At 38.1% G+C, this 14,536-nt stretch overlaps 1 protein-coding gene across 5 annotated transcripts in view; it reads left to right on the top strand.

Annotated features, from left to right (window-relative positions):
• SEPTIN10 (septin 10) overlaps positions 1-5,061 on the top strand; it is a 72,531-nt gene extending 67,470 nt beyond the window's left edge. For 3 of the 5 annotated variants that reach the window (XM_043604755.1, XM_043604756.1, XM_043604757.1), the window contains exons 10-11: positions 1,451-1,638; positions 4,761-5,061. In XM_043604755.1, coding sequence (XP_043460690.1) covers positions 1,451-1,638; positions 4,761-4,929 — 357 coding nt within the window. In that variant the 3' untranslated portion in view covers positions 4,930-5,061. Of the gene's footprint in view, positions 1-1,450; positions 1,639-2,153; positions 2,312-3,392 lie in introns of all 5 variants that reach the window. The other 2 variants (XM_043604758.1, XM_043604759.1) reach the window with 2 other exon arrangements.
• The last annotated feature ends 9,475 nt before the right edge of the window (positions 5,062-14,536 follow it).

The raw sequence follows: 14,536 nt of genomic DNA on the forward strand, positions 1-14,536 counted from the left end.
TCTGAGCCATCAGCCCAGAGCCCGACGCGGGACTCGAACTCACGGACCGTGAGATCGTGACCTGGCTGAAGTCGGATGCTTAACCGACTGCGCCACCCAGGCGCCCCAGAACCCCACTTTTTAAATACACATGCACACACACACATAAATTTTTGTAAAAGCAGGAACTATGAAATAAGCAAATACTAATGAACTGATGCTTCTCTGAAATGCCATCCTCAGGAATAAAAGCATTTTAGGGAAGAAGAATTTTACTTAATCTGTTTCAATCCTGTTCTGTCTCCTTTTAAATACATCTCCTGTCAGGATTTACTGGCGCACAAGACAACCTCTTCCATATTTGGAACAGTGAATTTTTATTAGGATGGAGTTTAGCTCTTCAGTTTCTTATATGCCATCTTTTCTAGAAACCAAGTCCTACTTTTTTATATGAATGCTACCCAGAACTGAAAATACTAAACGTTATCTAACTAGACCAGGGAATTCAAAAAGTTACCTTTTTTATCTAGATTTTGGATGCTGTGTGTGTGTTCTTGGCAGGCAAGACACGTGGCTCATTGATACAGGATCCACTAAAGTCCCTAGATTCTTTTTCTAGATAAACAAACCAAGGAAATATCATGTTATAATGTTATAAACTTTTACAAACTCATTTTAATGGTTGCATTGAGTGTATTTAGCACAAATTTACTTTTTGACTTTATTAGATGTGGGCTATGTTTTCCATTATGCTGTAAACTCAACTACAGTGATTATTTTTATGAATAAAACTCAATTTAGGATTTCTTGATTTAGCTTAGATTTCAAGAAGGTGAATGACTGTGGGAAAATGTAATAGATTTTTAAGGTTCTTGATTTAAATTGACAATTGACACTTTCCAAGCAGGATTACCAATAGAACTTTTAACAGTTTCACTATATTTGGTATCTTTACTTGGAAAATAACTTGCTTTTGTAATTTGTGTCCCTCACTTTTATTAAGCATGGATTTTAGAGAGTTTTATTTGAAGAGGCTTTGCAGGGAAATATATAGAGCAAGAAAATGAAAACTCTAAGAAAAGGTCAAATGTTTTAAAAACATAGGAATCTACTCCCGAAGCCAAGAACACACTGTATACACTGTATGTTAGCTAACTTGACAATCAATTATGTTTAAAAAAAAATGAAAAAATAAAATTAGAATAAAAAAACAGGATTTTACATGAGACTGTATTTTTTTTATTATGTGTTTTTGTTCATGCATCTTTTGCATGGGAACTCATTTATAATTAAAGTTACCAAGGCAGTTCCATATGTACATTTTTCCTTAAAGCAGAACTTTCGAGACATCAGGAAAACTTGTAGATTGCTGTGTAGGTTAGTGTTAGAAATTGTTGCTAAGCTGGAGAACATTCCTGTGCATGTGCTGCCACAGTGTGTTGTTGATGGGAACTGCACCTTTCTTTCACAGCTACAGGCTAAATTTGAGCACCTTAAAAGAGTTCACCAAGAAGAGAGAATGAAGCTTGAAGAAAAGAGAAGACTCTTGGAAGAAGAAATAATCGCTTTCTCAAAAAAGAAAGCTACTTCAGAGATATACCAGAACCAGTCCTACATGGCATCAGGCAGCAACCTGAAGAAGGACAAAGACCGTAAGAAGTAAGCCATCCCCAACTCCCTGACTCTGGTGGCCCCATTCCTCCATTACTTTCTTTCTCATTGCCCTGTTTGATCTTCATTGAACTTACCAGTTTCCTTATTCCTTGTCAACCTCTTGTGATTAAAATATCAGCTCCTTGAGAGCAGAGACCTGTCCCTTTTCTTCACTGCTGTTTCTGCAGCATCTAGAACAGCACCTGGTACATATTAGGTGCTCAGTAAATATTTGCCAAAGTGAGCAAATGAATGAGTGAAAAAAAAGTATCATAATGTAGAAAGGGTCAGCTACCTGGGGGGAAGAATGGCTGCTCTTATTTTGTCACCTAGCCTGTATTTCTAATAACTGCTGACTTACCTACCGTTGGTTATATATATTTTGAATTTCATGTATATACTTTGTTGGGGAATCCTAGAAGTAAAGTAATACTTGATAAAAGACCGAATTCTTAGGTTCTCTTTTTTTATTTTACAAATTCTACTGATAATGATTTTGTGAGAATTTTTATTTTAATAAGGGATCCAGGCTATCGATTTGAACTCCTGTGCTTTGATGTCAGAGCTTGTGAAATCAATGGTGGACGTAAAGATGCAGAGGAAGGTAGAGAGGGCCCCTGTACAATGGGGTGGCCATGAGTAGCATTTGGATGATAATCTCAAGGCTTATAGGTTTGGGGTATGTGTTAAAATCAAAGTTACCAACATTTTAGAAAATACATTTTTTTTTCTTTTCTATATTTTATGTCCTTTATTTCTCCTACTTAAAATGCCCTTGTCATTTTGCCTAGTTGACTGTTCTTGAAATTCATCATTAACCTGTTCTGTTGAGAGTGCTTCTCTGTGACTCTTTGCCTTAGTTTATTCCAGCTGCCTCTGTTTTGGCAGCATCCAGCTCTCCTTATGTTCCTCACAGAGCAACATTTCTGATTTAATTTTATCATCATATCTTATTTCAAACCCAGCATTTTCAGAATATTGTGACTTCAAATAATTAGGGAAACCTAACATTGGACCATGGGGACTTTCCAATTTTTAAACTATGGAGAAGTAAATCCACAGGGTTTTGGTGGATTTAGCCGACCTGTGGATTTTATAGTTTGGGGAGAAGAAAGAAGGAAGGAATTCTCATGTGTGATCCTTCCATATAAACTTTACAAGGGCATGGATCTTTGTTTTGTTCACTGATGCATCCATGTCCAGAGCCTATAACAGTGCCTGCTATATAGTGGGCATGCAATTACTTGTCAAAAAAATGTATATGATTTTTAATAGCTATTTTTATTCAATAATTGAATTTCAAAAGATAAGCTATAAATATAGTTTATTACTGCTTTAAGATATGCTTTGAATTGTACAGTTAAGGGACCTTTTACCTTCTTATCCTTTCATCTTAATCCAGTGTTACTAAAATTGGATTCCCCAAGTTTATTCCATGTATGAAAGACAGCTTACATTTGCTTTGTAAAAGTTGTCACCCTGCTCCACTTAACAACCATTAGTATGTGTTCTTGTTTATAAAGTAAGGGCAAAGCCCATAGTTTTTTGAGAGCTCAGAAGAATTAATATTCAAGAAAATAGAGTTTGATGAGGTATTTTTATTTTTTCTTTTCCAAAGTCCCATAGCTAGATATCCTATAGTATATTAGATGTATATTTGCTCTTTCTGTAAAAGCTTTGTAAAACTAATGATTTTAATAATTTTTATTTCTATATAGTTTTTTATTGTACCAATCAAAAGGTTTTTTTTCTCTTTCCAGCTCCAATTTTATGTAAAACAAAGGTTCCAGATCATAGAAGGTCATCACAAGCAAAAGTTATTAAAATGTTAGAAGTATGCTCTGATTTTCTTGCTGTTTTTATTTTCTGTATCACTTATTCTATATCTGACAAATGGCCACAAATGGCACTTAAATGCTTTTAAGTATAAAGTTAATATATAAGCCACAGTGAATGATATCACTTATATATTCACTGTTGTTAGAGGTTTTCAAGTTGCTGGTTTGTGATGAATGTAGATCATTTTTCCTGCTGCCTGGTTATTGTCACTTACATGCATTGTACCATGGAGCAAAGTGTCAGTGACATTGAAAATACAGAACTCATTCATTGTATGGCTGTCTGATTGCATTTATATTCCAAGAGGAACTCCTTTTTTGTACATACCAAAGGTAAAATTTGGGACATATGTTTTAAAATGTATTATATACCTGAATCTCTAATCTCTTAATAGTTTTATAGAAGTTTTTAATTTTTGTACCATTATCCAATTGATAACATGATCCTATGCTTTTGTATGAAATTATGTAACATGATGGCCTTCTATGCTTCACTATACCTTATTGTGGTTGAAGTATTGTTGTGATGGAGCAAGATATGTTTGAAAGTAATAGCATCCAGGTATAAATCCCTTTTCTAGTGATGAGTACCTTTGAATCTGGGGTGTTGCCACTCTGTTTCATTAGGATATTTTATATGTTTAAAACTGTCTTCCAGGGAAAAAAAATCATAAGGTTGAATTGTCTTATTAAAAATATTTCTTAAGAAAATATCTGTCAGCATCTGAATATTAAAGATATAAAAATTTAGATAACTCATATATTGAGATATTTGAATTCAGTGCCTTCATAGTATTCTTAGAACAATTGGATGCCTTCTAACTTTCTCTTAACAGTCATAGATAGGTATATAATTTTTCACTTTTGTACTTGAATATCCTAAATAAAATATCCTCTTGACAAATAAAATATATCTACGTATTTACTAAAATTGGTTTAAAATTACCTTAACTTTTCTTTTTGCAAACTGTCATCTTAAAGAAACATTTTGTCAAAATTAGTTCATTTAATCATGTGTTTGAATTATTTTAAGACAAAGGTGTATATTAACAGTATTTTTCAGAAAACAAAATGTTTTACTTAGCCTATGTCAGATTCTGAGCAGTGTATATTTTCATGAAATTGTATAAGTTGCAAATAAAACCTTTCATTTCAGAGCATAATTTATCAGAACAAACACCTTAAATTCCAGTTTTGCATTTGAAATTCACAAATGTCTCTTAGCCTTTTAAAACATTAGTAAAGTAAGTTATTAAGTATCACAGAAAAAGCTCTGAACTTTCTTCTCAGGATCAGTAATGCCCAGGTTCTGGAAGGTGGGAGCAAGAGAGCCTCTGAGTCCATGAGGGCAGGTAGCCTGTTGTACGGAGCCCAGCTGGAAGGTGAGAGCAGGAGAGCCCGTGAGTCCCTGAGGGCAGGTAGCCTGTCGTACAGAGCCCATCCACTGCCACAGCACTGAGCGTTAGCTGAGGGGAGTGTCATCCTGGAAGCTCAATTATGTGATGTGAGTGCTGGTCATCTGTAGTTTTATTATATCAAACTATGTATTAAACAGCTATCCTCAACTTTAATAAAGTAAGTTTAAATGCCAGATTGGTTGTTGGCAATGTTAAAAAAAATTATTCAATTTTCTAGTTGAAAAGATTATGGAAACCTGCCTAAGACTCTGAACTTAGCAGAAGGGTAATCATTTATTACTACTACTGACTCTGCTGTAAGCAAGACTCACCACATGTGCTTCAACTGACAATGTGATTTTTAATTTATTTCATTTATTTGAGATTCAAAAGTTTTGAGAACAAATACACTATAATGTTCATGTTCTTCTTACAAACCTGATTTATTCTTCACTATCCAGATGCAGGGTTACAAAGTGAGTTATGATCCAATGAAGCTTGAATTAATAAATTCCCTGGGAATAAAATAAAGCTAGACATGTTTTGGTAATTTGTTTTCCATAAAGCATGTGAAACAATTACCTCATTATCAACCATTAATCTTTACATATTTGTCTGATCTTTAAAGCTTTTTCACATAGACTATGATTTCAGCTTCAAACACAAAGGGGGAAAAAACATTACAGGGACTATTATCCCCTTTTTGAAGAAGAACTCAATTTAGGCCCCATTTTCCAATTGGGCTAGGAAATAGGCATACACATGGTTAAGGCTAGCCATGCTCTAATGGAGCAACCAGAACAGTAACAAGACAAGAGAGCAAATTTACGCATAGAGTAGTCTCAGAAGGGCTTTTATCTCACCCACAGAACACAAGAAAGCACTCAGGGAAGTGACTGGGTCTTGAAGGATTGGAAGCAGTTTTTTAGATATGTGAATGGAGAACCATAATTCAGGTACAAGGAATAGCATGTTTTTGATAATATCTGTGTACTCTAGAAAATAGCTAACTATGAGTAGAGAGTATAAGGGAGATGTGGAAAAAGAGTGAGGATGAAATTTTAGAATTAGGGGACAGATCAAGAAAGAGTTTATAAACCCAATCCCACAGGCAGTAGGAGCCATGGAAAGATTTGACCTCACATGGTCAGATATTCCTCCAGAGTTAACAGAAAAGATGTATTGGAGGAGCTGGAACTGGCTTGGGCAGGGTGACTCAGTAGAGAGACTGAAGTCCAGGTGAGCAGTTCTTTTTTTTTTTTTTTAATTAAAGTTTTTTTTTAATTCAAGACTACAGTGTAGTCTTGGTTTCTGGAGTAGAACCTGAACTGTTAAATATGACATCCAGTGTTCATCCCAAAAGTGCCCTCCTGAATGCCCAGAGCCCATTTAACACATCCTCCCTCCCACCCAACTCCCCTTCAGCAACCCTCAGTTTGTTCTCTGTATTAAGAATCTCTTATGGTTTGCCTCCCTGTTTTTCTTATTTTTTCCTTCCCTTCCCCTGTGTTCATCTGTTGAGTTTCTCAAATTCCACATATGAGTGAAATAATGTATGTCTTTCTCTGACTGACTTATTTTTATAGCATAATACTCTCTAGTTCCATCCATGTTGTTGCAAATGCAAGATTTCATTCCTTTTCATCACCAAGTAGTATTCTATACCATATCTTCTTTATCCATTCGTCAGTCGATGGACATTTGGGCTCTTTCCATAATTTGGCTATTGTTGATAATGCTGCTATAAACATTGGGGTGCATGTGCCCCTTCGAATCAGTATTTTTGTATCCTTTGGGCAAACACCTGTAGTACAATTGCTGGGTCATAGGGTAATTCTATTTTTAATTTTTTGAGGAACCTCCATACTGAAAACAGGTGAGCAGTTCTTGTGTAATAGAATAAATAAGTAGTGTTTAAAAAATACGGATGCAGAAAGGTATATATGGTAATGGAAGTGGTAACCAAATGGATAAATCTAAATGAATAATGACTGCAAAACAATGATAATGTCTTAAAGAGTTGGAAATATACAGAAAACTAAAACACAAGACTAGAGTGGCATATAAATTGGGGGAGTAGGATAAATCAAGTCATCTAAGGTTCTTCCATTAACTGGGAGGAGAATGAGTCCCAGTCAGCCCAGTAACATGAGACTTCGTAAGAGTGCACGTAAACACAGTAAAGTATGTAACTTTCAAACTGACAGAGGGAACACTAGTCTAATAAATGATAATTCAAAAGAAAGCAAAGAAAATAAAACAGGTATGACAACCAGAAAACATTTAATAATATGGTAGATGTAGACCCAAGTAAATATGTTATCACATTGATTACATGCTATAATTTTTTTAGACAAAGTCTTTAAAAATCAGCTATAATCATTTTATGAGAGGCCTGAAACTTTCTCTGTCTTCATAGACAGAAGATAGGAAAAGGTACATCATGCAGACTCTAACCAAAAGCTAATGTGTAGCTATATTTTCTATATATTAAAAAAAAAAACTTTAACGCAAAGGTATTGTTGGAGATAGACCTTCAAATACAAGAATATATAACAACAAATTTGTATGTACATTACAGCCTCTGTGAGCATATTTAAAGCAAAAATTGATGAGAATATGTGGAGAAGTATGCAAATCCATACTCTGGGAGATTTCCATACACCTTTTGTATATGATAGACCAAGCGGACCAATATTAGTACAAATATGGGAGCCTTGAAGAAAACATTCAACCACATTGGCCTGGTGAGCAATTAATTATAGAGCAGTATACCCCAAATCACAGAACACACACTGCTTTCAGGCCCACTGGGAACATTTATGAAAACTGACCAGGACATTTGACTACAAAGTGAGCCTGAGTACCTTCTGAAGGAGTTACATGTAGACTGATCATCATATAACTAAGATAGAAATCAATAGTAACAAAAATTCCCATATATTTGGAAACTAACAAATAAACTTCTAAGTAACCCATGGGTCAGAGAAGAAATCAAAAAGGAAATTTGAAAAATATTTTGAGCTGAATGATAATGAAAACCTATATCAAAACTTGTGAGAAACAGCTAAAGTTATGCTTAGGCTCAAAATTTATAATTCTCCATGCTGTGCTAGCATTAGAAGAGAAAAAAGGCTAAAACTTATAATCCTAAATGCTAGTATTAGGAGGGAAAAAAGGCTGAAAACCAATGTTGTACACATTCATCTCAAGAAGTTAGGAAAAGAATAGTAAATTAAACCCAAAGCAAAATAATAAAGATGAAAACAGGAATTAATGAAATAGAAAAAAAATCCAAATTTCCTATATTTTTAAAAGATATATTAAGATTAAAAAACCAAGGGAAGAATGACCAAGAAGAAAGGAAAGAGGCTTGGAATGGCTAGAGTTGAAAACAACAAACCTGACATTACGAAAATGAAGGTGGGGAGTTGTGGAATGACTAGAACACTGCATTGCTGGTGGGAATGCAAAATGGTTCAGTCATTTTGGAAAGTCGGCCAGCTTCCTGTTCCCTCACCATATGTGTTAGTTTTCTACAGCTGCTATAACAAATTGCCACAAACTTATTGACTTAAAAAACACTGTATTACATTCTTGGAGGCTGGAAGGCTGACATGGGGTTCACAGGGCTAAAATCAAGGTGTGGCCAGGGATCTGTTCCTTCTGGAGGCCCTACGGGAGAATCCTCTGCCTTTTCCTGCTTCTAGAAGCTGCCCATATTCCTTGGCTCATGATTGCTTCCCCCATCTTCAGAGTCAGCAGTGGTGAGTTGAATCCTCACATGGCCTCAGTCTGACCTTTTTCTCTTCCTCCCTCTTCCACCTTAAGAGACTTTGGTGATTACATGGGGCCCACTAGCAGCAATTCCCCATCTGCTGGCTAGCAACCTTAGTTTCCCTCTGCCATGCAACCTAACATTCAAAGGTTCTGTGGATTCAGATCTCTAGGAGGACATTGTTCTACCTGCCATGCCATAAAACCCAGCAATTCCAGTCCTAAAAAATGTATTCAAGATAGATGAAAATATTTGTCCATACAAAGACCTGTATTTAAATGTTTATAGCAGTTTTTTTTTTCAACGTTTATTTATTTTTGGGACAGAGACAGAGCATGAACGGGGGAGGGGCAGAGAGAGAGGGAGACACAGAATCGGAAACAGGCTCCAGGCTCTGAGCCATCAGCCCAGAGCCCGATGCGGGGCTCGAACTCCCGGACCGCGAGATCGTGACCTGGCTGAAGTCGGACGCTTAACCGACTGCGCCACCCAGGCACCCCGTTTATAGCAGTTTTTTCCATAATCTGCCAAACTTGTAACAACTCAAATGTCCATCAACTGATAAATGTATAAACAAGTTGTAGTTCATCATACAATGAAAAGGGGCACACTGATACATGTAGATACATGAATAAATCCAGAAGTACTTTGCTAAGTCAAACCAGACACAAACGGCTATATGACTACATTTATGTGACATTTTTGTCAAAGCAAAACCATAGGGACAGAAATCAGGTGTAGTTGCTGGGCCTGCTGAGGGAGGAAGATTGACTTCAAATGCACACAAGGAAATCTCTTAGAGTGGTGGAAATATTCCATATACCTCAATAAGCCTGATATTTTTTCTTAAAAAGTTAAAGGCAAAAGCAATGGAAATGAAGAAGATGTCACTACAGATCCTGTTAGGCATTAAAGTGTCATCAATAAATTTGAAATACAGAAGAAATGATAAATTCATTTTAAAAATAGCTTACTGATAAAAAATTAATAGGATATTTCATAATAAGAGATAATCCATAATTAAAATCCTCATGAAGTTTAGGCCAAGATAGCTTCACCCTAGAATCCTACCAGACATTTAAAGAGGAAAGCATTCTTTCACTTCTCTCCCTGTGGTAAATAGAACAGTGTTTCCCTCTCCCCGCCCTCCCCCCTCCACCACCAATGATGTCTGTGCCCTAATGTTCCAAACCTGGGAATATGTAGCCTGAGCTGGCAAAAGAGACAATAGATGTACAACCTTGAGCTGCGGTGATGGTCCTGGATTCTCCAGACTAGGTGGGCCTAGTCTAATCACTTAGTTCTTTAGAGCTGAGGGCCTCTCCTGGCTGTAGTCGGAGAGAGATGTGACCACTGAAACAGGTCAGAGAGAAGTGCCACTCTTGGCTCTGATGACAGAAGAAGGGGTCACAGCCAAGGAGCACAGGGCACCTGCAGAAGCTGGGAAAAGTAAGGAAATGGATTCTCTCCTAGAGCCTTCAGAAGGAACTCAGCTGTGCTTTGATTTTGATTTAATTCTTTGATTTTAGCCCCGTGAGACCCAAGTGAGACTTCTGACCCTTGCTGAAATTCCTGCCTCTCTTAGCTACAAGTAGCTGTTACCCATAAATTAAAAGCAGCAGGCTCCCTAAATCTTAAATTCTGCCAAGTCTAGAAGTGTAAAGCCAAGTGCACAGCTAAACAAACCCACAAGACACCAAGCCACAACACCCACCCATATTGAATCTGTGTAGCTAGAAGTCCGAATAGCGGTTATTCCAAGTAAGGATGGTGACAGGAGGGGGCCTGGGGGAACATTCCAGGGTCCTGGTAAGTTTCTTGATCTTGGTGTTTGTTACATGGGTGCTACTGTTTTGTGAAAATTTGTCAGGCTGTGCATTTATATGTATGCTTTCTGCAGTACTTCCAAGTGTTTAGAAAGAAGGGAGGGAGGGAGGGAAAGTAGCACATTCTGAGGCCTGATAAATAGCCCCCCATTTTCCTCAGCTGAGTTCTGAAAGAAATTGAAACGTAAAACTGGCAGCTGGAGGCCAAAATGTCACCTTTATTGCTGACAAAGACTAAATGTGAGAGCCAGATGAGCTTGTTAAATGAAGCCCAGAATTAGGGAGAATCACCACCCCCGCACCCCACCCCAAGCAGTGCTGATGTGTGCAGGTCTTTTCAGAATTATATCTACTACCAAGTCACCTGACTTCAATCAGGTAAAACACAAAAACAAGAAACTTTTGGTCCTAGACATTTCAGTGCACTGGTTCATATACAGTTGCTTATTCTGGTGCCCTCTGAGCTCTCAGTTGCTTTTAGTAATTTTCAGACTGCTCTAATGTCTGTATGCCTATTTGACTAAGGAAGCAGGTGGGAAGGTGTTACTGACCCTCCTTGTCTCCTGCTGTAACATGCGTCTGCTCCAGGATAAAACACAAAACAACAACAACAACAACAACAACAACAACAACAGGCATTTCTAAGTCTTTCCCACAAGACTTGGCTCTGACAGTCTTACACACCAACACAGCTTTGTCAATAGAATGTCTCCAGGAAGAAGTGAGCTGAGGGTAATTTCTTTTGGGCATCTGGAAACTGAAAACCACTTATAATGTCCCTTAGGTTAGACACCTAAAGAAAGAGGGCAGATTATCTCCCCCTGCCAAAGCCAGGTAATATTCTCCAGGGCTTACACTGTATTCCTCACTTATTTCTGTTCATTCCTGGTTTCTTATTGCAGAGTTGTTAATTTCAGTGTTTTAACAGTGTTACCCCACATAGACAAAAATATTAACTTTAAAAAGAAGCATAAAGAACAAAACTCTTCAAGATTCGAACAAGTTTGATGGGATTTCAGGAATATCAGTACATGGGAAATTTTTGAAAGCTCCTCTCAGGATCTCCTTTTTCTCTAATTTGGTCATAGTAAAGGGTGTTTTATGGTAGTGGTTAGAACTTGTGTTTGCATGAATTTAGTGAATTCATAGTTCCTATGACACTGTATCACTCTAATACTTATCAATTTCTATTTGCTAAGAGCTTTTTAAAAAATGTTTTTAAAGCTGTTCTGTAAAAAAAAAATAAGTGAATGTGACATTGAGTGGAGAATATCACTGGAATGCAGACATTATGTCACACCCATTTCATCCCATTGGACAGCCTCGGTACATGGTTTGATCAATATTTTCAATATTTCCACATCAAAATTTCTGCTTTAGAAGATAGATGTTTTTTCTGTTTTTGACTAGCAGATGCAAATAAAACTCAACTGTATTTTCCAAGAGGAAAAATGTGTCTAATATTTCTTTTAAAGATACGAAGAATAGCACAATAACAAAAAGGATAGGTCACTGTATTGCCATTCATTTTGTGGACCCCAGTTCACACATTTGCACACACTTCACAGTGTACATTGGTGTATGGAGTTTTCAAATCCTTCCATCTTAGAACCATCCATTTAAACGTGGACCATTTTTCCCCCTCCACATTCAACAATAACAAAAAATAATAAAATCTTCCTTCAGTGCTAGATTGTTCCTAGTGAGAGTATATACAGTTTGCTATAACTAAAAAAATTTCCATTTCAAATCCAGCAGCTGGTGGGTTTATGATTCCCACCAGCAGGTGCTGCTAAATAATCACTGTGAGTTGCATGTGGCGGTGTGTCTTGGTCATGCTCTTAGGATGGCTGTCTTCTTAATGAGCAGCAATAGTTTTGTGCTAATTTCTGAATAAAGGTAGGGGTTACCCAGTGTCAAAGTAGGTAATGACAACTTAAAAGAGGTGAAGATCTAGCAAATCATTTGAGACTGTCCAGAAAATACTTGGGAGGTTTTAAAGAGTGTGCCTAAGTATAATAGGATATTCTCAGAGATGACTGACTTAAGGAAAAGTTCCCATCTCTTTTAGAAATCTATCATTTGGGTAAAAGCAAGATGTGTGATTACTTTATACTTCAGTGCCACATATGACCTTAAATAGTGCCTTGTGGAGGTTAGCTAAGTGGCTTAATTGGTTAAGCATCCAACTCTTGATCTCGACTCCGGTCATTATCTCACGGTTCAGTTCATGGGATCAAGCCTACTGTTGAGCTCTGTGCTGCCAGCTTAGGATTCTCTCTCTCTCTGCTCCTCCCCCTCAAAATAAATAAACTTTAAATAAATACATAAATACATAAATAAATAGTGCCTGGTGTGCATAAGCAAAAGCAATGACAGACCAACCATAAAAATAATCTCTAGATAAATTGTTGATCTTGATAGTTTTCTCTGATGACTTAAGATGGACAGATTAGCATCTCTCCTTTTGGATGACAGGACTGTGACCCATTTGCCAAATGGTTTACTCCAGGCCCACATCCAGATAAGGAAGAAGCCATCCATTCAGATCTTCCTGAGGCTCTACTGTCTATATAGTGCCTTTAGGAGTAACAGTAATGAATGAGCAGAAATCCCTGCTTTTCTTGAGCTTTGGACCTGTGTGTTACTTAATGTAATGAAGTGTGAGACACTATCCAGGTGCATTATGTTGCCATAATTGTTTCATCGATCCTTAGAATGCTCCAAAAGGTAGTTGTTTCTATCATCTCTCTCAAGATGCTGAGACAAAGTCAGGAAGATTAAGCCCTGTTCTCACCTATTTCTCCTCCACTCCTGCACTGGACCTGCTCCCTTAATCACTTGAAAGATGATGTCACCAGTGTTCTGTCCTCAGCTTTCCTTCCCCTTCCCCTCCTCAGTCCCCCTGTATATGCTCACTTCAGCCACATGTCGGTGGTGCCATATCTGTATTGTGGCCTTCATCTCTCAACCAAGCACCAGACCCATATTTCTAACCATCTGCTGGAAATACTACCTATGTGGCCCACAGGTACCAACTTTTCAGCAGTCCCAAATGGGCCTCCTTCCCACTCCTCCTCCTGGGTACCCTTGTCTGGCTGATGGAACACTATCTGTCCAGTTGCTCAAACCTATCTCCAGAGGCTTCCACATGGGTTCCCTGGTCCTTGGGGTTGTTGCCCTTTTTGCCTAACCCTGAGCTACACAGATGTCATGAACAGAACATTCTCCCTATTGCAAGTCTCTATCTCCAGTTCTTGCAACAATCCTTGGAATAAAGTCCTTACTAAGCATGTATTTGGTTTTTTTTTTATTATTATTATTTGACAGATCTTACTGGGGTAGGGAGGTGGAGCAGGGGAGAAGAATTTCCCAGGTGGGAGACGGAGGCAGGACATATCAACCATATGTAAGGCAGGGAGATGTGAGAGCAGTCAGTGCTGTGGGTATAAGGCTTTAGGGAGAGGCTCAGGATGATTTGGTGCCTTTGGCAGGACCACAAATGGACACCAGTGCCTTCCCGTTTCTATTCAGACCAAGGGTCCTATATGCACAGGACTGTGGATCTTTTGCCCAACAGCCCCAACTTGCCCCTCATCCCCTCTGCATGCACACACAAATGTTCCTTGTCCAACCCTCAGCTTACTCCTAGGGACCTGGGCTGTCCTGGGAGATTGAACCAAAGACAGAGATTTGCAGAGGTTCTGGGAGCCAGTTGGGCCTGAGCTCTCCTCATCCTGTGGAGAGGGGGTGGCTGACCCCCAGTGCAGGGGTCAAATTGTACAGTGCTGGGCATTGAGCAGGTGTGCTGGCTGGGGTTGGGGGAGAGACAGAATAGCTGGACCAGCAGGGTCCTGATGTTGACAGGACTCCCTTCTTGGAACTCCCACAAAATATATTCCTACATCAGAGTGCCTAGATGGTTTATTGTTGGTTTATGTGCTTGAGCTTTTCATTACATCACAAAATCCTTCAGGTCAGGGTCTGTGTCCTTCAGAGTCTGGCACACAGTCCACTCAGCTGTCAGCTGGATGGATGATGTCAATCTGTGGGCATTAAAAATGG

The sequence above is a fragment of the Prionailurus bengalensis genome, chromosome A3, assembly GCF_016509475.1.
Source record: "Prionailurus bengalensis isolate Pbe53 chromosome A3, Fcat_Pben_1.1_paternal_pri, whole genome shotgun sequence".
NCBI lineage: Eukaryota > Metazoa > Chordata > Mammalia > Carnivora > Felidae > Prionailurus > Prionailurus bengalensis.